This window comes from Podarcis melisellensis (genome assembly GCF_964234715.1).
Source record: "Podarcis melisellensis genome assembly, chromosome: 7".
In the NCBI taxonomy this organism is placed as follows: domain Eukaryota; kingdom Metazoa; phylum Chordata; class Lepidosauria; order Squamata; family Lacertidae; genus Podarcis; species Podarcis melisellensis.
The window spans coordinates 1596569-1623185 of NC_138539.1; the positions used below are offsets into that span (position 1 = coordinate 1596569).

The 26617-nt window shown below is 48.5% G+C and overlaps 1 protein-coding gene and 1 long non-coding RNA gene across 3 annotated transcripts in view; one reads left to right on the forward strand and one right to left on the reverse strand.

Annotated features, from left to right (window-relative positions):
• KIFC2 (kinesin family member C2) overlaps positions 1 to 21800 on the reverse strand; it is a 42926-nt gene extending 21126 nt beyond the window's left edge. The window contains exons 1-8 of one of the 2 annotated variants that reach the window (XM_081918721.1): positions 21356 to 21800; positions 12526 to 12613; positions 9948 to 10111; positions 8027 to 8282; positions 5833 to 6020; positions 3931 to 3996; positions 2331 to 2468; positions 962 to 1159 (exon numbers count right to left, since the gene is read on the reverse strand). In XM_081918721.1, coding sequence (XP_081774847.1) covers positions 962 to 1159; positions 2331 to 2468; positions 3931 to 3996; positions 5833 to 6020; positions 8027 to 8282; positions 9948 to 10111; positions 12526 to 12613; positions 21356 to 21490 — 1233 coding nt within the window. In that variant the 5' untranslated portion in view covers positions 21491 to 21800. Of the gene's footprint in view, positions 1 to 961; positions 1160 to 2330; positions 2469 to 3930; positions 3997 to 5832; positions 6021 to 8026; positions 8283 to 9947; positions 10112 to 12525; positions 12614 to 15907; positions 15950 to 21355 lie in introns of those variants that run through there. The other variant, XM_081918722.1, reaches the window with a different exon arrangement.
• LOC309374245 overlaps positions 1 to 26617 on the forward strand; it is a 235934-nt gene that overhangs the window by 155732 nt on the left and 53585 nt on the right. The gene's annotated exons all lie outside the window — the stretch shown is intronic.

A 26617-nucleotide genomic window follows, 5' to 3' on the forward strand; every position in this document is an offset into this window, starting at 1 on the left:
CTATAAAAGTATAAAAAAAGACTGCGTGGTGTCTTATCTTTTAGGAGGGGATAAGGGGAAAATACCAGAACAGTTATTATAGAGTCTTTAGAGCCTGAGCAAATGCATCCGCTGTGAGTTTAAAAAGGGGAATGTTACTCTGCTAAATTGTGAACTTGTTAATAATAAAATAATAATAATAATAATAATAATAATTAATAATAATAATTTTTTTAAAAAAAGATATTTATTGAAGTTTTAAAAGTTATACAGAAGAAAAAAAACAATAGCAAAAACAAAACACAAACACAGAAAATAACAGATATAAAAAAGACAAAATGCAAAACTAAAAACTATTTAAAAACAAATAAGGTTTCGTTCCCTTATTTTCTTATGACTTACTTCCCCGACCTCCTCATACCTCCCCTTTCTGTATTCCAATTTCTAATTATTAATTCAACAAATCCTCTCCCATAATTTTCATTTAATTTTTAACCTTTCTTTTCTTTTTACTTAATCATTACAGCTGAAAACCACTTAATTTCTAAACCAACATCATTAATAATAATAATTTATTTCTACCCCACCCATATGGCTGAGTTTTCCCAACCATTCTGGGCGGCTTTCAATCAAGTGTTAAAAACACAAGTTGGAAAGGCTATTATCAGACAATATACCCTCTCCTCCATCCCTGAACATTCCCACAATGGTGATGATGATGCCCGCCTGACCCGGCACTTTGTGTGGGGCAACGGCCCACACAGCCCTAAATCTGGCGCTGCCTGTTCTATCCTTTGTCCTTCCCCTCTCTGCCACTTCTCCTTCCTTCTCCCAGGAAAGTGCCCTCCCAACAGGCCAAGTAGAGCAGAGACTTGGCCTCCCTCCTGGGGAAGAAGGGGGTCTCTTTCAGACGCCCTGGGAGTGGCGCTTGCCCTCTAGCAGCCGGAAAGGGGTCCTTGAGTGAGAAAGGGGCGGCACTCACCTGCACTTCAGGGGGGCGGCTCTTCTGCGCCTCCAGGGAGAGCTGGAGCCCTCGCAGGCGTTCGTCCAGGTGGCGCACCTCCTCCTCCTTGCGCCACTGCAGGCGGTCCATCTGCACCTCCAGGGACATCAGCTCTTCCACCTTCTGCTGCAAAGTGGCCTCCAGTTGCTGCACTTTGGTGCGGAGGTCTTCGTTCTCCTGCGAAGAGCAGTGTGGGAATGTTCAGGGAGGCAGGAGAGGATATATTGTCTATCAACATCCTTCCTAACTTGCAGTTCACACGACAAAAGGAAGATGGAGAAGAAGAGAAAAGAGAGAGAGATGGCTGCGTGCCTTGTGCTTTTGTTTTCCTTGTTTTCCTAGAGTGGCCATGCAAGGGGATGTTTGGTCCAGCCAGTCAGAACTTCCTGTTTCCTCCTGGGCTGGGACATACTTCCCCTTGCATGTGACTAGAGGTGGGCGTGACCTTACCTGTCCAGGTGACAAAAGCACATGGCACACAGCACCCTCTCTCTTTTTGACTTCCTCTCCTCACTGGAGCAGCGTTTTAGCTGGAGATGCCCTGTTGGCTTTCAGCCAACAGAGGACAAAGAGACTATCTCCATATGGGGTAGACTCACATGTATATATGTGTAACTAAGTCTGCCTTCAGGGATCCATCTGTGAACTGATGATGATGTGAGTAAACTACTTTTATATATCTTAAACAAGATTGTGGCGTGCTTATTCTTTTAAGAGGGAAATAAGGGATCTTACCAAGAATCTATATTGAAAAGCTTAAACAAGCCTGCAACCAGCTACCTGCTCTGCGTTTTAATAACAACAACAATAATAATACTAATAATAAATTTTATTTATACCCTTCCCTCCCCAGCCAAGACCGGGCTCAGGGTGGCTAACACCAGATATAAAACAATTGATTGAACTACAACTTAAAAAACAAGATTAAAATACAATAATTAAAATGCAGCCTCCTTTCAGGAGAAACTCAAATCAAAAACCTTTTTGGGGAGGAAAACGTTAAAACTCTGCCAAGTTATAGAACTTGCTAGCACAAGTTAGGAAGGATATTAATAAACGATATATCCTCTCCTGCCTCCCTCAACAGTCCCACAAAATTCAGGTCTGGAAAGGACAAAATAAGAGAGCCCCCTTGGTGCAGTGGTTAGAGTGTTGGACCAGGACCAGGGAGACTCGGGTTCGAATCCCTGGTGACCTTGGGGGCATTCGCTGCCTCTAGGGTTTCCCTATTTCAAAAAGTAAAAACCAGGACACCCTGAAAATTGTTGTGCTTTTTTTTATAGGAAGATACTTGCAGGGTTATTGTGGGATTTAAATGAGGAGGTGGGGAGGAAAGGGGGTCTCTCACCTTCACCAGCTGTGCAGGGGGCTGCGCAGAGACGGTGGCCAGCTGCTGCAGGAGCCCCTGGGTGATATTCAGGCTCTGCTTCAGCCCCTCATTCTCCACCGTCAGGTTGTGGATCCGCTTCTCCGAGTCGGTCACTCCCTGGGGGGTGGGAGACCAAAAAAATTTGAGGGTTTCCTTTACAAAGGGTTCCCCACCACCACCAATTCCAGAATTATAGAACCCCAAGGGCATCTATGGTTTTCTCAGTAGAGATGTGTGGAAGTGAGAGCTGGACCATCAAGAAGGCTGATCGCCGAAGAATGGATGCTTTTGAATTATGGTGCTGGAAGAGACTCTTGAGAGTCCCAAGGACTGCAAGAAGATCAAACCTCTCCATTCTGAAGGAAATCAGCCCTGAGTGCTCCCTGGAAGGACAGATCCTGAAGCTGAGGCTCCAAGACTTGGGCCACCTCATGAGAAGAGAAGACTCCCTGGAAAAGACCCTGATGCTGGGAAAGATGGAGGGCACAAGGAGAAGGGGACGACAGAGGACGAGGTGGTGGGACAGTGTTCTCAAAGCTACCAGCATGAGTTTGACCAAATTGCGGGAGGCAGTGGAAGACAGGAGGGCCTGGCGTGCTCTGGTCCAGCGGGTCACGAAGAAGCGGACACGACTAAACGGCTAAACAACAACAAAGGACATCTAGTCCAACCCCCTGCAATGCCAGAATCCATAGCAGTCAACTTTTCCCTTTTCTTGAAAGGAATCCTATTCAGAATAAGGGAATTTCCCTTTTAAAAAAGGGGAAAGTTGACAGCTATGCCGGAATCACAACAAGAGTGTGGGATGTGAAACACAAGAGCAGTCAAGTGCAACATTCTTAGAGTAAACATGTTTACACATGAGGAGGGATGTTTGTCCAGCCAGCAGGTAAACTTCCTGTTTCCTTCTGGGCTGGGATAGACTTCCTCTGCATGTGACTAGAGGTGGGCGTGGCCTCACCTGTGCAGGTAACGACAAAAGCACAGGGCAGGGCAGCCATCTCTCTCTCTTTGACTACATGCATCAAAGAAGCAACATCTGTTTAGCCAAAGATGCTCTCTTGGCCTCCAGCCCAGAGAGGACAAAGGGACTGTCTCCTTATGAGATAGTTTCCAGGTATATGTTACTTTTCTAAGCTAAGTCTGCCTTCTGGGATCCGATTGTGAACAGAATGTGAGTGAGTAAACTCTTTTTATACTTTTATAAAAGACTGTGTTGTGTCTTATCTTTTATGAGGGAAAAAGGGGAAAATACCAGACCAGTTATTATAGGGGCTTTAGCGAGCCTGAGCAAATGCATCTGCTGTGAGTTTAAAAAGGGGACTGTTACTCTGCTAAAATTGTGAACTTGTTTACACAAGTTGGAAAGGCTATAATCAAACAATATATCCTCTGCTGAATCCACGAGCATTCCCACAAAGAGGAATCCCGGGCAGAGGGCCATCTCACCTGTGTTTCAAAAGAGGTCCTGCACTATTCCCCACCCCCTGCTATGGGTGCAGCCCCAATACCCAGGCTCAGTTCTCCCCAGCCCCGAGTGCGAGGGCCACGGGGGGGAAGGGGTTCCAGTTCTCCTCACCGTGCCCATGCGAAGCCGTTCCAGCTCCTCCTCGCGCTCCTGGATCTGTTGCTTCAGCCCCTGGATCTGGTGAGGAAGGAAGAACAGGAAAGTCACCCTCCCTCTGCCCCACGCTCCCTCGAACCCCACTCTTTGGGTAAAGGCAGGAAACAGACCCACCTCATCTCATCAGGGTCTCCTTCGTACAGGACTTGACATCTTTCCGCAGGGCCTGCAAGACAGAGCTGTTCCGCCTGGCCTTTGGTTTGGACTCGGTCTGACCCTTATGTTTCCCTCCCCTTATGGTCTTGATCTATCGGCTACTTTTAAAATGAGGCTGCATTTTAAATTGCATTTCAACCTGTATTTTAAATTGGGTTTTTTGGGGGGGGTCATTATGTTTTTACTGTGATTTTATTGGTGTTAGCCGCCCTGAGCCCGGCTCTGGCCAGGGAGGGCGGGGTATAAATAAAATTTATCATTAAGAAAATTGTAAACATTTGAAAACGTTTGTAGGCTTGAATTGAAATGTTTTGTAATGTAAATATAAGGAGCTGATTTACGGATAATAAGGTGAAATATTATAATTTGACAACGGGTAAATAAGTGCTTACAGAAATGTGAAGAATATGGGAAGTCCGATAGAGGGAGGGAAGGAGGTTGATGCTCTTACAGAGTAATATATTAAGTCATAGAATTATGTAACAAAATGTGAATATGATTTAAGTGGAAAACTCAATAAGAATATTTAAAAAATAAAATAAAATAAAATAAAATAAAAATTATTATTATTATTATTATTATTATTATTATTATTATAGAATCAGAAAATCGCAGGGTGGTAAGGGATCCCTAAAGGTCCTCTAGACCACCCCCCTTGCAATGCAGGAACTGCAGATCAAGAATCCCTGCCTCTCTGGGGTGCAACCAGATTGGGCAGCTGAGCAAAAAGAAGGCAGAGTGCAGCCCTTGTGGCTAGTAGACGCCCATAGTAGGAGCAGTAGTAGTAATAATAAATAATAATAAATTTTTATTTATACCCCGCCCTTCCCGGTTCAGGGCGGCTAACAACAAAGTTAAAACACTTAATTGATGCTACAAAAAACAGCAATAAAAAAACGGTATAAAATGTGAATAACAATAAAATCAAAAATCAATTTAGGGGGGAAATCCTTCCAATAAACATTAGATGATCCCCAGAGCTAGCTGGCTAAATTAGTCCTATTTGGGCCAGCAAGGAGACCAGGGGAGAATTAGCTGTGGGATCCCAGAGCGGGTAATCTTCATAAAAAGGGGAGAGGGAGAGAAGGAAGGGGAATAAAAGAGCAGGCTAAGTTCAAATTGAAAGCCAGGTGGAATAGCTCTGTTTTACAGGCCCTGCGGAAGGAGGTTAAATCCTGCAGGGCCCTGGTCTCATGGGACAGAGCATTCCACCAGGTCGGAGCCACCACTGAAAAGGCCCTGGCTCTGGTAGAGGGTAGTCTGACTCCTTAGGAACCTCTAAACTATGATTATTCATGGACCTTAAGGTCCTCTGCAGGGCAGACCAGGAGAGGCGGCCCTGTAAATACCAGGGCCCTAAGTAGTAGTAGTAGTAATAGTAATAATAATAATTTTATTATTTATACCGTGCCCACCTGGCTGGATTTCCCAGCCACTCCAATAGCCCTCTCCTCCTCCAATCCTCTTTTAAAGCCCCTTCGGTTGGTGGCCACCACTGACTCCAGTGGCAGGGAGTTCCGAAGTTTAACTACGCGCCACGCAAAGAAGCCCTTTCCGGATGGGCCCCATTTCACATTTTGGCAGCTAGCTTGGCCAGCATTCAGGGATGATGGGAGCCACTGGGCACAACAGCACCCAGAAGGCAGCAAGACCCGGCCCCTGGCGACCACCCCAAACGCCCCCTTCGCCCCTCCGCCTCACCTGATGGTGGAAATTCCTGGCCAGCCTCTGCTTCTCTCTCTCCCGCACTTCCGCCTGCTGACGGAGGCCTGTCACCTCTTCTGACAGCCGGCTCCGCTCACCCTGGAGGGTGTTGATGGACTCCACCAGCTGGTGCACCCCGGTCGATGCCACTGGGTAGAGCAGGCAGGCTGAAGGCAGCTTCACCCCTGAGACAGAGGAGGAGAAGGGATGGAGCCCCTGGAGATGCCGCCGCAAGGAATCTTAGGACACCCAAAGATCATCCAGCCCAACCCGCGGCAATGCAGGAATCTCAATCCCTTCCCCCTCGGATGGAAGCTAATTTCGTTCAGGCTAATAATAATAATAATAATTTATTATTTATACCCCGCCCGTCTGGCTGGTTTTCCCCAGCCACTCTGGGCGGCTTCCAACAAAACACTAAAATACAATAACCTATTAAGCATTAAAAGCTTCCCTGAACAGGGCTGCCTTTAGATGTCTTCTAAAAGCTTGGTAGTTATTTTTCTCTTTCACATCTGGTGGGAGGGTGTTCCACAGGGCGGGTGCCACTACCGAGAAGGCCCTCTGTCTGGTTCCCTGTAACTTGGCTTCTCGCAATGAGGGAACCGCCAGAAGGCCCTCGGCGCTGGACCTCAGTGTCCGGGCAGAATGATGGGGGTGGAAACGCTCCTTCAGGTATACTGGACCGAGTCCATTTAAGGCTTTAAAGGTCAGCACCAACACTTTGGATTGTGCTCGGAAACATACTGGGAGCCAATGTAGATCTTTAAAGACAGGTGTTACGTGGTCTCAGCACCTGCCCCCAGTCACCAGTCTAGCTGCCGCATTCTGGATTAATTGCAGTTTCCGGGTCACCTTCAAAGGTAGCCCCACGTAGAGCGCATTGCAGTAGTCCAAGCGGGAGATAACCAGAGCATGCGCCACTCTGGCGAGACAGTCTGCGGGCAGGTAGGGTCTCATCCTGCGTACCAGATGGAGCTGGTGGACAGCTGCCCTGGACACAGAATTGACCTGTGCCTCCATGGACAGCTATTAGTCCAGAATGACTCCCAGCCTGCGCACCTGGTCCTTCAGGGACACAGTTACCGCATTCAGGACCAGGGGGTCCCCCACACCCGCCCACCTCCTGTCCCCCCAAAACGGTACTTATGCCTTGTCAGGATTCAACCTCAATTTGTTAGCCGCCATCCATCCTCCAACCGCCTCCAGACACTCACACAGAAATTTTACCGCCTTCACTGGTTCCGATTTGAAAGAGAGGTAGAGCTGGGTATCATCCGCATACTGATGAACACCCAGCCCAAACCCCCTGATGATCCCCCAGCCCAAACCCCCTGATGATCTCTCCCATGCATGGGGGAGAGGACAGAACCCTGAGGCACCCCACAAGTAAGAGCCCAGGGGTCTGAACACTCATCCCCCAGCTCATTCAGGAGGAAGGAGTGGAACCACTGTATAACAGTGCTCCCAGCTAATAATTTATTATTATTATTGATACCCCGCCCATCTGGTTGAGTTTCCCCAGCCACTCTGGGCGGCTTCCAATCGGGTGTTAAAAACAACACAGCATTAAATATTAAAAACTTCCCTAAACAGGTCACTACCCTCAAATTTCTAATTTTTTAAAATTCAGAATCTTTGCATAGATATATTATTACAAGCTTGGCTTTGAACGATTCTAACACAACACACAATTTAATAGTCGCATTAGGCAACAGTCACAAGAGGGGCAACTTGCTATACTTTTAATGTACTACTGTAAGCGCCTCTTCCTACCTGAATGAAGTGTGTAATTTTTAAAAAATGAAGATTGCACATGAATTAAAAGAATGCTAAGCTGATTGCAACAGTGAACTTTGTGTGGGTGGAATGAGAGATAAAGGAGGTGCTGTGGGGTTGGTGGAAGTCAAGGTTTTGTTGTTTTTTTGGTGTTTATATTATTAACTTGTAAGATATGGATTTGTTTATTTTAGTTGTTGTTGCTTTTTTAGTTTTTCGAATGTTGGTTTTTGCGTGTTGTGTTATATTTTTCGTGTGATGGTTGTTGTTGTGTGGAAAATACTAATAAAAGTTATTTAATAAACATTTTAAAAAGGAAAAAGTGCTCCAGTCGCCTAGCCCGGTCGGGGCAGAACCAGTTACTGAGCCCAGTTGCTGCACATCGGTTGAAAGGCATACTGACACCGCTCACCTTCGTGCATCTTCTCCAGCAAGCCTTGCTGCTCAGAGATGACGCCTTCCAGGCTCTCGATGAGACTCAGCTTGTCCTTCACCCGCTGGCGATAGGCCCTCTTCAGACCCCTCAGCTGCTTGCGGCGCCGACTCTCCTCCTTGCGCAGGCGGGATCGATACTCGCCGGCCTGCTCTTGCAGCTGCTGCATCTGCGCATAATGCTCCAGGAAGGAGAGGAGGTGGGAGATCACCGAGAGGAGAGGCGACTCGGGAGGCTGGTGGCGGGACGGAGCAGGACCCGAGGAGGAGAGCAGGGCAGGAGACAAGAGAAAGGTCAGAAAAACAGCAACATATTGTAGAGAATCATATAACTCTGGAGTTGGAGTGGAACCCAAATCTAGCAGGATCTGATTTCTTTCCGCAGAAAGACAGAGTTGTTCCGCCTGGCCTTTGGCTTGGAATCGATCCCCTTCCCCTCTTTCCTTTTCCCTTTCTCCTTCTGTGATGGAACTCCTATTTGGGGACTTCCCTGGATTTTTCTGGCCCACGAAGGACCAGCCTTGGTGAAGACCTGATGTTTTCATCTCTAAAAAAGTTTTTGATTTGAGTTTCCATTGAAATGAGGCTGCGTTTTAAGCTTTTAATCTTGCTTTTAAGTTGTATTTCAATCAATTTGTTTTTATATCGTTTGTTAGCTGCCCTGAGCCTGGTCCTGGTTGGGGAGGGAGGGGTATAAATAATTTATTATTATTATTATTATTATTATTATTATTATTATTATTATTATTAGCTCAACCCACTGCAATGCAAGAATCACAGCTAAAGAACCTTCAACACGTGGCCAGCCAACCTCTGCTAAAAAATTCCAGTGGAGAGTCTGCCACCTCTGGAGGGAATCTGTCCTATTGTCAAACAGCTCTTACCACCAGAAAGTTCTTCCTGATGTTTAGTCGGAATCACCTTTCTTCTGACTTGAAGCTATGGGTTCGAGTCCTACCCTCCGGAGCAAGAGAAAACAAGCTTGCTCCATCTTCCCTGAGACAGCCCTTCAGATATTTGAAGATGGCTATCCTATCCCCTCTTAGTCTTACTCTTTTCCTACACTCCAACTCATGGGTAGGCAAACTAAGGCCCGGTGGCTGGATGTGGCCCAATCGCCTTCTAAATCCGGCTCGCGGATGGTCCAGGAATCAGCATGTTTTTACATGAGTAGAATGTGTGCTTTTATTTAAAATGCATCTCTGGGTTATTTGTGGGGCATAGGAATTTGTTCATATTTTTTCCCCAAAATATATAGTCCAGCCCCTCACAAAGTCTCAGGGACAGTGGACCGGCCCCCTGCTAAAAAAGTTTGCTGACCCCTGGTTAAAGCTCTGGTTTTCCCAGTAGTGATGTATGAAAGTGAGAGCTGGACCATAAAGAAGGCTGATCGCCGAAGAATTGATGCTTTTGAATTCTGGTGCTGGAGGAGACTCTTGAGAGTCCCAGGGACTGCAAGAAGATCAAACCTCTCCATTCTGAAGGAAATCAGCCCTGAGTGCTCCCTGGAAGGACAGATCCTGAAGCTGAGGCTCCAAGACTTTGGCCACCTCATGAGAAGAGAAGACTCCCGGGAAAAGACCCTGATGCTGGGAAAGATGGAGGGCACAAGGAGAAGGGGACGACAGAGGACGAATCAGTTCATTCCCCCCCCCAAAAAAAATATAGACCCCTTCAAGGTCTGAGGGACAGTGGACTGACCCACGGCTGAAAAAATTTACTGACGCCTGTCCTAGATCCTTTCCACATGTCCTGTTGGCAAACCAGGTGTCCCCCATCTTATATTTATCCATCCAATCATTTTAACTCCATATATAATTTAATGTTTTCCACCAGGCCACTTCCCCCCGTTCCAGCACCGCAGAACAGAAGTGAAATGGATTTGGGGTGGGGGCACTCACCTTTCCACTGGCCGGGTCTTTTTCCCCAAGGAGGGTCTTCACAGCAGCCTCCGCCTTGAGGGACCGGAACTCTGTGAGCGGAGTCGGGGCGTCCCCCAACCCAAGGCCTTCCTCCTCTTCCTCCTCTTCCTCTGTATTGTTGCTTCTGTCGCTCTCTGAGCTGCCTGCCAAGAGAAGAGACCCCTGGCCAGGGAGAAAAAGCACCAACCGGCAGCATCCTCTCTCAGGGGCTGACCCTCCCCATCAGAAAGCCTGTTTTGTTCCTGGGTGGGGAGAGATGGTGGGGAGTGGCTGTGTCCCAACCCAAGACCTGGGGACTGAGCCCAGCAGTACAGAGTCTCTCCCAAGATATTTGGATAGCCAAAAACCTGAGCTGATTCCCAAATTGCTGCACATTGGACGGGACCATTGCCCTGTTCATGATGAGGATGACTCCATCCTTAAACTGTGGGGTGTGATCCATGAGAGGCAGTCAAGTACAACACTCCAACAGGTGCAGAATGCCACTGCAAGACTCCTTACGGGGTCCTCACTGCGGGATCACATTCATCCGGTGCTATATCAGCTGCACTGGCTCCTGGTGGAGTACAGGATCAGGTCTAAGGTGCTGGTTTTAGCCTTTAAAGCCCTATATGGCCTAGGACCCTTGTCCCTATGGGACCACCTCTCCTGGTATGTCCCACGGAGGACCTTCTTCAAACAAAAACATCTTGGAGAATCCGGGCCACAGACAGCCTCAACCAGAGCCAGGGCTTTTTCGGCCGTGGCCCCGATCCAGTGGAACTTGATATCTTTCCGCAGGGCCTGCGAGACAGAGCTGCTCCACCAGGCCTTTGGCCAAGGCACAGCCTGACCCCCTCCTTTGGTAATCCTCACAGAGCTCTAGCCCAATGGTCGCCATGAATTAGATTTTGAATTGATTTTAGAAGGAATTGATTTTAGAACATTGTGTTACTTTTACTGTTGTTAGCTGCTCTGAGCCCGGCTTTGGCTGGGGAGGGCGGGATATAAACAATATTATTATTATTATTATTATTATTATTATTATTATTATTATTATTATTATTATTATTATTACTACTACTACTATTATTCCTTGAAATGCTGGAGAAGACATACGAGGGAATGTTTGGTCCAGCCAGTCAAAACTTTCTGTTCCTCCTGGCTGGAGCATCCTTACTTTTGCATGTGACAAGAGGTGGGCGTGGCCTTACCTGTCCAGGTAACAAAAGGACGAGTCGTGCAGCACACTTCTCTCTTTTTGACTTCCTTCTTCGTTTGACCAGCTAGGACTCCTCTGCTAGCTCTCAGCTAGCAGAAGCACTGGGATTATTCCCCCATATGGGGTAGATGCGCATGTACATGTTTGCAGCTAAGTCTGCCTTCAGGGATCCAACTGTGAACTGATGTAAGTAAACTTATTTTATTGACTTTGAATAAGATTGTGGCACCTTTATTCTTTTAAGAAGGATTCAAAGGGAATTGTATACAGTTATACCTCGGGTTACAGCCACTTCAAGTTGCGCTTTTTCGGGTTGCGGACCACCAAAACCCAGAAGTACTGGAACGGGTTTCTTCCAGGTTTTGGCGGTCACGCACACACAGAAGTGCTAAATTGCGCTTTGCACATGCACAGAAGCACTGAATCGCTACTTGCACCTGCGTAAACGCAGGTTGCAAATGCTGCGGGTTGCGAATGTGCATCTCACATGGATCACGTTCGCAACCCAAGCGTCCACTGTAATAGTGAGAGGCTCACACGAGCCTGCAACCAGCTATCTGCTGTGCATGTAAAAAGGGGGATGTAACTTTGCTACATAAAGGAACTTGGTGTGATGGCCTGGGATTCCGATTCAGAGGATGAACCAGAGGAATCCCAGCCTGCACAGGAGTCCCCGCCTCCAGGGCCGGCTGAACTGAGGCAAGGCCTCGATGCTGAAGAGCCTGCACCTGTGGCAGAGCATCAGGAGCTGGCCCCAGGTGAAGCCCTTCTGGCCCCAGAGGGGCTTGACGACTCAGTGGCCACAGGTGAGCCTCCTCCAGGGCCCAGTAACCCTTCGGCCTCTCTGGATCTGCAGAGGCTTAGGGCAGAGAGGCGAAGGGAACTGGTTGCCCCCAGGAGGAGTGCTCGCCTTAAGGCCAGAGGAGGCGGGGCTCCTGGGGGCCGGGACCGCCCCTGGCCTTAGAAGAGGATAAAAGCCCAGTCAGCCCGGCCCCAGGTTGCGGGAGCAACGTCGTTGTTGGCTTCGGACCTTCCTGTGTTCCTGATCCCTGCTCGGCCTCCTGTTCCAGCGTTCCTGTTCCCCGCCCGGCTCTCCGCCTCAGACCTCGCCCCTCTTCGTGTGGACTCTGCTTACACCCACGGTACCTTACCCCCGGGACCAGCACACTTGCTAGCGCAAGTTAGGAAGGATATTAATAAACAGTATATCCTCTCCTGCCTCCCTGAACTTTCCCACATATACAAGGCCCCATTAGGGAGGAGAGGAAGACTTTGGGACTAGCCAACCATTCTGGGCTTCCCTAACTTTTGCTGCTGGAGGTGGGGGGCAGACAGGGAGGGGTCCGGGTGACTTACTGTCCAGTTCGCTCATCTCCTTCCAGGGGTCTTTGCTCAGGGCTTTCTTCGTCCTCCTTGATTGCTCCATGGAAAAAGCTTTGCAGTCCTAGGTGGGGTGGAAGCAACAGGAGACAAAGTGTAAGAACATCTTTAAAAATATATAGCAACAGGAAATGGAGAATGTTTAGGGAAGCTTTTAATGTTTGATGTATTGCAGTATTTTTATTATTATTATTTTTTTTAAGCAGCCCAGAGTAGCTGGGGAAGCACAGCCAGATGGGTGGGGTATAAATAATAAATTATTATTATTATTATCCCCAACCTTTTTTTGCCCATGCCCCAGCTAAGCGTCTCTAAAATCCTGATTCCCCCCCCCCCATGACATATAATTTGTATTATTCAAAAAGTGAACTTTTTCATAATATTTTTAATTGATTTTCAAAGATATAATATACAACATAAAACAGTACAAAGTCCAAATATTGAGATTACGCCGAATCTTCCTGACTTTCTCCCATCCCTTCCATGGGTCCTTTTAATTCTATTTTCGACTACATATCAGTACTTCAAAAAGTGAGCTGCTATTCACATGGAGGAAACCTAAAAGGCCATTAGCTGTTAATAACTCATTCTCGAATTTCCCCTGTGGGGTGTGTGCCTAACGTTGGGAATCACGGTCTTAGATGGAAAGGAAGAGCAAGGAATCTGTGATGCCTGGTCTGAACACTGGGAAACATCAGCAGAGGGAGGAATAAATGGATATCTCTCTAGATTGAAAATCAGGCTATTATGAAGAAGACTTGCTGGCACACCTAATGGATGGATAGTTTGTTGTTGTTTAGTTGATTAGTCGTGTCCGCCTCTTCGTGACCCCCTGAACCAGAGCACGCCAGACCCTCCTGTCTTCCACTGCCTCCTGCAGTTTGGTCAAACTCATGCTGGTGGCTTCAAGAACACTGTCCCACCATCTCGTCCTCTGTCGTCCCCTTCTCCTTGTGCCCTCCATCTTTCCCAACATCAGGGTCTTCTCCAGGGAGTCTTCTCTTCTCATGAGGTGGCCAAAGTCTTGGAGCCTCAGCTTCAGGATCTGTCCTTTCAGTGAGCACTCAGGGCTGATTTCCTTCAGAGTGGATAGGTCTGATCTTGCAGTCCATGGGACTCTCAAGAGTCTCCTCCAGCACCAGAATTCAAAAGCATCAATTCTTCGGCGATCAGCCTTCTTTATGGTCCAGCTCTCACTTCCATACATCACTACTGGGAAAACCATACTGGGATGGATAGTTAGAAGTCACTTTTACAGTGGTACCTCGGGTTACATACGCTTCAGGTTATAGACTCCGCTAACCCAGAAATATTACCTTGGGTTAAGAACTTTGCTTCAGGATGAGAACAGAAATCGTGCTCTGGCGGCGCGGCGGAAGCAGGAGGCCCCATTAGCTAAAGTGGTGCTTCAGGGTAAGAACAGTTTCAGGTTAAGAACGGGCCTCCGGAACGAATTAAGTACTTAGCCCGAGGTACCACTGTACTTATCTTTCTTTTGTGGGAATGTTCAGGGTAGCAGGAGAGGATATAGTGTTTATTAATATCCTTCCTAACTTGCACCAGCAAGTTCCTTATGTACCAGAGTTACATTCCCTTTCTCACGCACAGCAAATAGCTGGTTGCAGGCTCGTGGAAGCCTCTCACTATTATACAATTCAGTCTGTCTCAGATTGAATTGTATAGTTCCTGGTAAATTCCCTTTAAATCCCTCTTAAAAGAATAAAGACAGCACAATCCTATTCATAGTCAATGAAAAGTAAGTTTACTCACTTTCAGCAAGTACAGTGGTACCTCTGGTTGTGAACGGGATCCGTTCCGGAGGGCCGTTTGCAACATGAATAGAGCGCAAGCCGCAGCGGCGCATCAGCGCATGCGCAGGTTGCGATCTGCCGCTTCTGCGCATGCGCATGACGTCATTTTGCACTTCTGTGCATGCGCGAGCGGCAAAACCCAGAAGTAACCCTTTCTGGTACTTCCGGGTTGCAGCGGGACATAACCTGAAAGAACGTAACATGAAGCAAACGTAACATGAAGTATGACTGTACACAGTATCAGTCCTGAAGGCAGGCTTAAAGACTTAAAGTTACAAATAGCAACATGTGGATTTACCCCAAATAGGGGGGAAAACCTGTGCTGAAGAATGGATGCTTTTGAATTCTGGTGCTGGAGGAGACTCTTGAGAGTCCCATGGACTGCAAGAAGATCCAACCTCTCCATTCTGAAGGAAATCAGCCCTGAGTGCTCACTGGAAGGACAGATCCTGAAGCTGGGCTCCAAGACTTTGGTCACCTCATGAGCAGAGAAGACTCCCTGGAAAAGACCCTGATGTTGGGAAAGATGGAGGACGCAAGGAGAAGGGGATGACAGAGGACGAGATGGCGGGACAGTGTTCTTGAAGCTACCAGCATGAGGGAGGCAGTGGAAGACAGGAGTGCCTGCCATGCTCTGGTCCAGGGGGTCACGAAGAGTCGGACACGACTAAACGACTAAACAACAACAACAACCTGTTCTGCTGTTGGCTGAAAACCAACATAGCAGTCCTAACTGGAAGCAGACAAAAGGAGAAAGATGAAAAAGGAAGGGAGTGCTGCATGACTCATCCTTTTGTTACCTGGACAGGTAAGGTCACACCCACCTCTGGTCACCTGTAAGAGGAAGGATGCTCCAGGCCAGGAGGAACAGGAAGTTTCGACTAGCTGGACCAAACATTCCCCTGCATGTCCACTCTAGCGTTACAAGGAATGTTGAACTTGTCTGCTACCTGTGGACCACACCCCACATCTTTCTACGTTATCTTTCTCTCAGTATTCTATTCTATTTTATCTTACTGTATGACCACCAACCTAGGTGGCTTTTAAAAGAGAATGAGACAGATTCATGGAGGAGGAGAGGGCTATCAATGGCAATAATAATAATAATAATAATAATAATAATAATAATAATAATATAATATAGTAATACAGCAATACTTCTGAAGGCCAGTTGCTGGAAACCCCAGGAAGGCAGAGTTGCTCTTGTGTTCGAATCCTGCTTGCAGGTTTCCCTTTGGCTGGACCCCGTGAGAACAGGACAATGGACTAGATGGGCTCCTGGCCTGATCCAAAAGGTACTCCTTATGTTCTTATCAGGGCCTTAGAGTTGTCCGTGAGGTGCGTACGTGAGGAAATCATGGCGTTGGAAAATAACCGGCGATGCCTGGCCTCACCCTGACTCCACCCCCAACGTCAGCTTCTCTAGGAATTGTGCCCATTCCCAAACAATTCCCCCCCCCCAACTCCTGGCTCCGACGCTTCATTTCTCCTACAATTAGGGGCCCTTTCCTTGCAGGGATGCTCTGATGGGCTTCTGCCAAACCAACCGTCACTCCAGGCAGTGAAAGGAGCATTAGAAATGGAAGCTGTCACAAACACAGACACCTCTCCACTTTCCTTGACAGAGTCAATTGCTCTGTCAGTGACAGAGATCGTGAGGGCGTTCCTCTCTCCTTGTATTTAAAGTCAAAGCAGAGGCAGTTGTGAATTTGCATGTATTTAAATGACAGGGTGCATGTAACTGAGGAATGGCCCAGAGTTCATTTATTCACACACACACACACACACAGTATCTCTCTAGCAGACAGGCCTCAAATGCCCCCCTTCCAGTCAGCTGTAGCTGCCTGGCCGGGAAGCAGCTCCGTTTCCATGGCAACAGGCGCCATGGAAACCGCATCACTGAGCGATGGGCCTGTTTGTCAGAGGCCTCTGCCTGTGGATGAGCAGATCCAGATTTATCGCTCCTCTCCACACATGGCAAGCAACTGACGGGGCATCTGCCCTCTGGGATGCAGCAAAGATGTGGGAATAAATACTTTAAAGGGCAGGGAAATAAAGAGGTCTTGCAGGAACGGCGGCTGTCCAGCGGGACTGATTTGAGCCTGTCTTAGCTCTGAAATCTTTTTTTAATGCCACTAGGAGATCTTTTTCTGTCTGAAGGCCGAATTCCTTTCTGGGATACCTTTCGAGGGAAAATGGGCAGGGGAAGGAATGTTACCTTTGTACAGTGGGCTAGTTTCTACAAATTCTCTCACACTTCTATATTCTCCTTACAGACAAACACAGGGCATTATCAGCACATTATCCAAACAGGCAAAAATATTTGCGGGGCCACACAGGGCCAGTGAGTACAGTGGTCAAAGGGTCAGATCAGGAGGCTTGGGCACCTGGACCTGAAGTTCCCCACCTGTCCAATAATCTGATGCATGAATAAAAATGGTACCTCTGAGCATGCACAGAGTACCTTTCTCCTAACACTGCGTAGAAACAACAAGCTCCCAAGCATCAGACGCTACGGTCACTTCACACTTTATTGGACTTCCTGGACTTTGAATGCAAGAAAAAATAATGTGAAACATACATCCATGGTCTTTTTTAAAATACATGTGATAATAGTTACATGTGTCTGTTTACATGGGCAAACGTTCTACTCTGCAGCGGTTGTGTGTGATAAATCCATAGTGCGCGCGGAGCATGCCTGAGTAGGTCAAGCATTCGGGTCAGAGAAACAAGGCATTTATTGACTGCTCAAGTTGCAGGCTGCGTAGATGACACCCAAAGGATTTGCTGAGGCAGATCAACAACCGTCACCTCAGAAGGTCCCTGAATGTAGCCTTCCAGGCAATGATCATTTATATGACTTATTTACAGTGGTACCTCGGTTTAAGAACAGTCCGGTTTAAGAACGATTCGGTTTACAAACTCCGCAAAACTGCACATGGTGTCTTGGTTTGAGAACTTTACTTTGGTATAAGAACAGAATCCGAACGGTGAAAGGGCACCGGCAGCGGGAGGCCTCATTAGGGAAAGTGCTCCTCGGTTTAAGAATAGCTTCAGTTTAAGAACAGACTTTTGGAACGGATTAAGTTCGTAAACCGAGGTACCACTGTATTTTATTTCTTTGGCAAATTCATGGTGGAGAGAGTTATCTGGCTGGCCATTGTGAAAACAGGATGCTGGACTCGATCCAGCAAGGCTCTTCTTAGTTTCTTACCCTCCCTTCAACCTAAGAACCCTGGGCAGGTTGCAACAGATTAAAACCCAGTATTAAAAGCAGTTTAAAAGGTATTACAGTCACAGGACAAGAAGCAGAGATCTCAGGTGTCAAAGAGTTTTGCTACGGACTCCCGCTGTGTGATGAGGAGGTTCGCTATAATAGAAGCATAGAACTGCAGAGTTCAACCCCCTGCAATGCAGGAATCTTTTGCCCAGTCCCTGCTTATTTAACTTATATGCAGAATTCATCATGCAAAAGGCTGGGCTGGATGAATCCCAAGCCAGAATGAAGATCGCCGGAAGAAATATCAACAACCTCAGATATGCAGATGACACAACCTTGATGGCAGAAAGTGAGGAGGAATTAAAGAATCTTTTAATGAGGGTGAAAGAGGAGAGCCCAAAATATGGTCTGAAGCTCAATGTTAAATAAACAAAGATCTTGGCCACTGGTCCCATCACCTCCTGGCAAATAGTAGGGGAAGAAATGGAGGCAGTGAGAGATTTTACTTTCTTGGGCTCCATGATCACTGCAGATGGTGACAGCAGTCACGAAATTAAAAGACGCCTGCTCCTTGGGAGAAAGGTGATGGCAAACCTAGACAGCGTCTTAAAAAGCAGAGACATCACCTTGCCGACAAAGGTCCATAAAGCTATGGTTTTCCCCGTAGGGATGTATGGAAGTGAGAGCTGGACCATAAAGAAGGCTGATCGCCGAAGAATGGATGCTTTTGAATTCTGGTGCTGGAGGAGACTCTGGAGAGTCCCATGGACTGCAAGAAGATCAAACATCTCCATTCTGAAGGAAATCAGCCCTGAGTGCTCCCTGGAAGGACAGATCCTGAAGCTGAGGCTCCAATACTTTGGCCACCTCATGAGAAGAGAAGACTCCCTGGAAAAGAGTCTGATGTTGGGAAAGATAGAGAAGGGGAGGATGAGATGGTGGGACAGTGTTCTCGAAGCTACCAGCATGAGTTTGACCAAACTGCGGGAGGCAGTGGAAGACAGGAGGGCCTGGCGTGCTCTGGTCCAGGGGGTCACGAAGAGTTGGACAGGACTAAGCGACTAAGCAACAAGACTCAAACCCGTGACCCTGAGAGCCTCGTTCTCTCCCGACTGAGCTATACTCTACATGCAGTCATTTCTTCCTGTCGCTTCTCCTCCGCCTCTCTCCGAAACAGCCATTAGCTATTCCCCTTCAAGAGACATAAATAAGCCATGGCATCAGCCGACCGAAATTCTTTCCCTCTGAAGAATCCCAGCCCTTTCTGTTCTCCCCCCCCCCCCAGAGTGACAGGACTTCAGGGTGGAAAAGAGACAGCTTGCAGCATGTCACACCCTGCAGAACTTTTATGTCCTCCGCAGCTCTTCCCAGAAGCCGCTCACCCACTGGTCGTTGGCACGGCTCCTCGCAGAAGCCTCACGGAGGACCCAATTTCCATCACTTAGTCTCCGCAACCGACAGACAATGGACCATGAAAAATGTGCAGACCTCTGAATGAACTCACGCATGCGTGGAAGGAGTTGGGGAAATCTGGGGAAAACGACATTCCCAACCCAGGGGGTCAAGAGGCATAAAAGGCAGGGATGGGAGACTGAGGATTTGGGTGGGTGGGTGGGTGGCGGCCAGCCAGTAAGGTACAAGGGGGCACCAGCTACACAGACAGACAGACACACACACACACATACACACCCTGTGCACACACAAAACATCCTTCCATGTGAAAATCAAGCTCAGCTTGGGTGGGTTATTTGCATGTTCACCCAAGATTATGTCCGCAGAGACTCAAGTATTTGGTTCCACTCCACACAGGTAAATCTCCGGCATCTAGTAATTTAGTTTGTTTTGTGGAGATTTTCATTTTATAATCTATATAAAGCCAAAAAGAAACTCTTCTAACAGATGAAAATTAAAAGATGAATACTGAGACCATAAAATAAAGTAAGAATGAGTCCCATTGCACATGGGTTAAAATATCAAAGTAAATAATATTAGCATTATCTGATTATCGACTCTAGCTGCAGGTATCCTGCATCTAGGGATCAGCTCTCTGTTCCATGCCTCCTGGGGGACCAGTTTATCTACATTTACTCTTCATAGTATGGGAGGCAGTGTTGTGTAGTGGTTAGAGTGTTGGAATAAGACCTGGGAGAGAGCTGCGTTCACATCTGATGTTGGGAAAGATGGAGGGCACAAGGAGAAGGGGATGACAGAGAATGAGATGGTTGGACAGTGTTCTTGAAGCTACGAACATGAGTTTGACCAAACTGTGGGAGGCAGTGGAAGACAGGAGGGCCTGGCGTGCTCCGGTCCAGGGGGTCACGAAGAGTCGGACACACGACTCAACAACAACGTGTGCTTGAGTCTTTGGGTCTTGGCCCAGGGTCTTTTCCCTCACCATCCCCACTACTGACTCCCTGTTGCTAAAGGGACCCCTGACCATCAGGTCCAGTCGTGGCCGACTCTGGGGTTGTGGCGCTCATCTCACTTTACTGGCTGAGGGAGCTGGCGTACAGCTCCCGGGTCATGTGGCCAGCATGACTAAGCCGCTTCTGGCGAACCAGAGCAGCGCACAGAAATGCCATTTACCTTCCCACCGGAGTGGTACCTATTTATCTACTTGCACTTTGATGTGCTTTCGAACTGCTAGGTGGGCAGAAGCAGGGGCTAAGCAATGGGAGCTCACCCCCGCGGGGATTCAAACCACCGACCTTCTGATAGGCACCCGCGTCCCAGGTGACTCCCTGTTGCTACTCAGCTTCACAAAAAAGGGGGGGAAGTGTCCCCTGATTCATTGGAAAAAATCTGGTAACCATTGACTAAGGCAGGTTGGAGGGAGTTCACCCCACCCCACCCCCGGTCCCGCCTTCTGCAGCCTGACTCCAGCCAGCTGCTTAGGAATGAGCACAAACACCTGAGGCCAAGGGACAAAATGCCAGGGTCCCCAGCACCTCCAGGCCTCCGGTCTGAATGAGGGCAGCCCTTCAGGGAAGCATCGCAGCCCATTCAGCAATGCAGCAAAAATCGGAGGCAGAAATGGGCAGGGGGCCAGAGCTCCCCGGCAGGGCGTCTGACTTGCAAGGGGAAGGTCCCGGGTTCAAGTCCCGCGGGCACCTCCAAAGAGAGAGGGGGGAGACGGGAGACGCCTGTCTGAAAGCCAGGAGACCGCCGCTGCCAGTCCGTGTGTGCAATACTAGGTGGACCAAGGTTACTAACTCAGGCAGCTTCTTATCTTGCGATGGACACGGAAGGGAAAGGGGGCGGGAGGGAGCTGCAAGGGGGGGGGGACCCAGTAGCTCTTCTCTAGGGTGGGAGAGCCCTGAATTCACTCTTCCACCCCCGTCCTCCAGGCTGGTCTGGGCACAACCCGATTAAGAGAGGCACCGTCCTGACGTTGCGCCCCACACCGCTGGCACGTACTGGCCCCATAGCAGGGGTGCCAACTGAAATAAAATATGGGGGGGGGAGGCAGACAAGCCCCGCCCCCCTAATCCACACGCACGCCATTTAAATAGCAATTTGGGGGGCGGCACTCCAATATTTTATTGGAGGGCGGCAAGGGACCTTGGCTCCTATGCCCCATAGCTAGGAGTGGGGTGAAACACGGAGGGCGACGACACCCCCATCTGGAGCCAGCCCCCCACAGCAGGCACACCCCCCCGAAGGACGCCCGCGACATCCACAGCGCCACCCGCGATGCCAGGCTGCCACCCGCGCCCCCTTCCCTCCTTTGCCCCGCGGAACGCCCAGCCACAGGACCGGTGCCTTGTCGCCTTACCTGGGGAGCGCCGTCCTGCCCGTCGGGGGGCTGCTGCCCCCTTGCCCCCCCTTCCGCCGCCTCCTCTTCCTCGCCGCCATCCTTCTTGAAGAGGGTGTAGAAGATGTAGACCAGCAGCGAGTAAAAGGCGTACATGGGGGCTCCGTGGCAAGTGAGCCCCCGAATCCGCGGCGCCCACCTGGAGAGGGACCCCCGCAAAAGCCCCGCGCTCCGCTCAGCAGCAGCAGCCGCAGCAACCGCAGCAGCAGCAGCGGAGCAGGAGGAAAAGGAGGCGGCCCCGGCGGCTGGAGGTGCCCCGCCCGGCCCGCCGCGCCCCGCCTTCCGGCCCGCCGCAGCCTGAATCGGAGTCGGCGGGAGGGCCGAGCCGGGCGGGAGCGGCGGGAGGGCGAGGGGGGCGCGGCTCCTTCTCCTTCTCCCTCTCCTCCTCCTTTTCCTTTTCCTTCTCCTTTTCCTTCTCCCACTCCTCCCCCTTTTCCTTCTCCTTTTCCTTCTTCTCCTTCTCTTTCTCCCTCTCCTCCTCCTTTTCCTTTTCCTTTTCCTTCTCCTTTTCCTTCTTCTCCTTCTCCCTCTCCTCCTCCTTTTCCTTTTCCTTTTCCTTCTCCTTTTCCTTCTTCTCCTTCTCCCTCTCCTCCTCCTTTTCCTTCTCCTTCTCCTCCTCCTTTTCCTTCTCCTTCTCCTTCTCCTCCTTCTCCCTCTCCTCCTCCTTTTCCTTTTCCTTTTCCTTCTCCTTCTCCTCCTTTTCCTTCTCCTTCTCCTCCTCCTTTTCCTTCTCCTTCTCCTTCTCCTCCTTCTTTTCCTTCTCCTTTTCCTTCTTCTCCTTCTCCTTCTCCTTCTCCTTCTCCTTCTCCACCTTCTCCTTTTCCTTCTCCTTTTCCTTCTCCTGCCCAGAAGATGCCACCCTCGTCGGAGGCAGGGCTGAGCCGCCCGCAGGGATGGCACCGGGGCCGGAGGAGAGCATCCCCGGGCCGCCGCCTCCGCCGCGCCCCGCGAGGGCTCCCCCGCTTCTCTCCCCCCCCCCCCCAGGCAGCAGCCGGGAGGTCTCCTCCAGCCCCGAGTGTCGCAGTGGCGGGGCAGCTGCTCCTCAGGCAGAAGGACACGGGTTCGGTCCCCAGGCGCCCCGGCTTGCGGGTTTCCTATTCAGGTCATCTGCTGGGCCATGTGAGGGCAGGATGCTGGCGCAGGTGGGCCAGTGGCCTCATCCAGCAGGATCTCCTGCTGTTCTTAACAGAGCTTGCCGTGGCTACTACTAGCCAGAATGGCTATGCTCTTGTCTCCATAACTGGCATTGTGAGTGCCCGTTGCTGGAAACCACAGAAGGGGAATAGTGGCTCTTGGGGTCGGATCCTGCCCGCAGGTTTCCCATAATGGGCATCTGGTCCAGAGATGCCAACCTGAATAAAATATTGGGGAGGCAGGTAAGCCTCACTCCACATAATCGATTCCAAGACGCAACACACACACACCATTTAAACGGCAATGCCCATCAACTTTGGGGTGGGGCTCAGCGTCAACAGCCTCAAATATTTTATTGGGGACCCCTAGGAGTTGGCTGGGACGTGGGTGGCCCTGTGGGTTAAACCACAGAGCCTAGGACTTGCTGATCAGAAGGTCGGTGATTCGAATCCCCGCTATGGGGTGAGCTCCCATTGCTCAGTCCCTGCTCCTGCCAACCTAGCAGTTCAAAAGCACGTCAAAGTCCAAGTAGATAAATAGGTACCGCTCCAGCGGGAAGCTAAACGGTGTTTCCGTGCGCTGCTCTGGTTCACCAGAAGCGGCTTAGTCATGCTGGCCACATGACCCGAAAGCTGTACGCCGGCTCCCTCGGCCAGTAAAGCGAGATGAGCACCGCAATCCCAGAGTCGTCTGCAACTGGACCTAAGGAGTTGGCTACTGTGAGAAATTGGATGGGTCACTGGCCTAACTGTGTTCTTACATTAACTTTGGCCATAATCTGGGATGTTAACCTCCCTGGGTCTGGCCAAGTGGGTTCCAGATAAAAAGGTAAAGGGACCCCTGACCATTAGGACCTTTTCAACTCTGGCTCCGGCCTGGTGGAACGCTCTGTCTCATGAGACCAGGGCCCTGTGGGATCTGATCTCTTTCCACAGGGCCTGTAAGACAGAGTTGTTCTGCCTGGCCTTTGGCTTGGAATCCACTTGACCCCCCTTCCCTCTTTTCTTTCTCCTTTTGTGATGGAACTCCTATTTGGGGACTTCCCTGGCTTTTTTCTGGCCCATGTAGGACCAGTCTGGTTAGTTGGCCTTCGTGAAGACTTGACGTTTTCATCCCCCAAAAAGTTTTTGATTTGAGTTTCCACTGAAATGAGGCTGCATTTTAATGCTTTAATGTTGTATTTTAATCTTGTTTTTTAAGTTGAATTTCAATCAATTGTTTTTATATCTGGTGTTAGCCACCCTGAGCCCGGTCTTGGTGGGGAGGGTGGGGTATAAATAAAATTGATTATTATTATTATTATTATTATTATTATTATTATTATTATGTCACCTGCAGCTCCTTGGAGGAAAAGGTAGGCTGTCAACAGGATAAAACAAACCTTAAATGCCATGATCTGTCCTTCATATCTCAACATGCAAGCATCTCAAACAGAGGATGCAAAGGGTCCATGCTAGCTCCCTAGTGGGACACCTGCTTGGCATGCAGAGGATGTCTCTGCACTGCTGGAGAGCTGCCTCTCTCAGCTCCGGCAATGCAGAGGCTGCTGACGGCAGCAGAATCTCGCAGGCTGGTCCTGCTGGGAGGAAGCAGGCCCTTCAATCCTGCTGCAAAGATGGAACCAGACTTGGCAACAGCCCTATAGGAAAGAGCCTCAGTAGCTGTGCTTTGCATGCAGAAGGCAGCAGACCCAACCTCCTGGGGATGAACAACTTGCAGACTCAACATACAGAAAAAGAGAACAAGAAGGACATATGTTTAAAGAAGATTGGAAAAGGTTTATTGAATATATTGGAAATAATTGTGTACAGCTGAGAACACTGGCAGCATTCAGATCAATTCAACAGGGTAAATAATTTTTGATGGATGCACTAATGGGATAGTGAATGGTATAGTTTTTGTAAAATAAGCAGGGATTTATGATATGCAAAATGAACCTTGGAAAGGGAAGAAGGGAAGTCATTGATATCTTAAGGGTGTAAAATGAGTATTTTAATTTGTAAAACAGAAAAATTAATAAAAACTAGATTAGATAGATAGATAGATAGATAGATAGATAGATAGATAGATAGATATAGATGATTGATAGATAGATAGATAGATAGATAGATGATAGATAGATAGATAGATAGATAGATAGATAGATAGATAGATAGATAGATATGATAGATAGATATGATAGATAGATAGATAGATAGATAGATAGATAGATAGATAGATAGATAGATAGATAGATAGATAGATAGATGAGAGAGAGAGAAAAACAACCTCTGGGAGAAATATATATATATATATATATATATATTTGCTTTCGTAGATTTTCACGGGTACAGGAATGCAGGTTTTGGTGTCCTCGGGTGTCTTCCCGTGTAAAAGTTGGGGTGTCTAGGCGACGTTTCGACGAGGTCTCACTCGTCATCTTCAGGCTGGTGAATAATCATGGAAGCCATCGAGATAGAGAAACACCCTCACAACATGAACAAGCGTGACGACACATCCCGCTTGCCAGACATCTGGAAATTAGCCCTCCCCACAAAAACTGACACCAGATCCAGAGGCACACAGAACGCCATCACCAATCAACCACACCAGACCCAAACCCAGACCCTCTCCACAGATAAATTACAGACACCATCCAGTAGCCAAACCATGGTGGCACCTCCGGATGCTGCACCCCCCTGCAATCCCTACACAGATCTGGCTGACACAGGCCACAAAACCACAGCTCGCCCCTATACACGAAGCCAAGCCAGAGCACAACTAAGTGCAGTACAGCCATCTTCTCAGAAAAACTCTTCACAAAGTTCAAGAGGTCAAGACACAAAGACTTTAGCAACTAATCCACACCTAATGACCCACCTAAGTGGTACTCAGGATATCACTCAAGAAATCACTCAAGATATCCCTCAAGTAATTAAGGAACAAAAGAAGAAAAGGCACACTAGCCTGGGAACTTCCTCTCTGCCCAGAACATTGGAGGCTATACACCACACCCCCTCAACAGTATTTATAGGAACTCAAACACTGAGATCCTGCTCTGTTCCAGTAACAAGAAGCCGAAAGCACCAGCCTGAAGATGACGAGTGAGACCTCGTCGAAACGTCGCCTAGACACCCCAACTTTTACACGGGAAGACACCCGAGGACACCAAAACCTGCATATATATATATATATATATATATATATATATATATAATAATATAATTGTCCAGTAGCAAAATCTTTATATGCCTGAAGAAGTGTGCATGCACATGAAAGTTCATATCAAGAACAAACTTAGTTGGTCTCTAAGGTGTTACTTAGATACATTACTCTTGCTATATATATTCTCACCTCGCACCAAAATGATCTTATCATCAGGCAGTTATTCATCATAGAATCATAGAGTTGGAAGAGACCACAAGGGCCATCGAGTCCAACCCCCTGCCAAGCAGGAAACATCATATGTACCAAGTTTGCATTTTTACTTCCACATCTCCAGCAGTTGTCTGCATTTCTGAGGGCAGGGTCAGTCTTAGAAATGATGTTTGCAAGCCTCTCAGAGAGTCTGTTTTGGCCACAGGGAAGGCAAACATTATGTCAACAAGCACACACCCCTGTATACTGTCCCTAAACAGAGAATTCCCTTAGCTAGCACAACTGATATTTGACAATAGCCTTATCCCTCATAGTTTTATCTGATCCTGTGCGAGTCACCGCCTCCACCTCCTGTGGCAGAGAGTTCCACAGGTAAAGGATGTCTTGTTGCAACAATACTTTTGCAACAGCTTAACAAGGATGGTGGGCTCCCAGAGAAAATTGCAGCAAACCACAGAGAGAGGAGCAAGGAGGCATCTTTACAGGGACAAACCAGTATTTCAAATGCTGTCAAAAGCATTTTTTAAAAATGCTTCAGGCTTCATGTTTCCGAGCAAGTCAGGGGTGCTTTGTGAAGCTGGTGTTTACTCAAGACAAAGAGCAGTTCCTACAGGCAGAATATAAAGAGCCCCCGGGTGATAGAGGAGTCAAATTGCAATTTGAACCTCTCAGGCAGAAAGAACAAAAATATTCTGTTGTTGCACACTGTCACCAAAGCTGTCCATGGAGGCG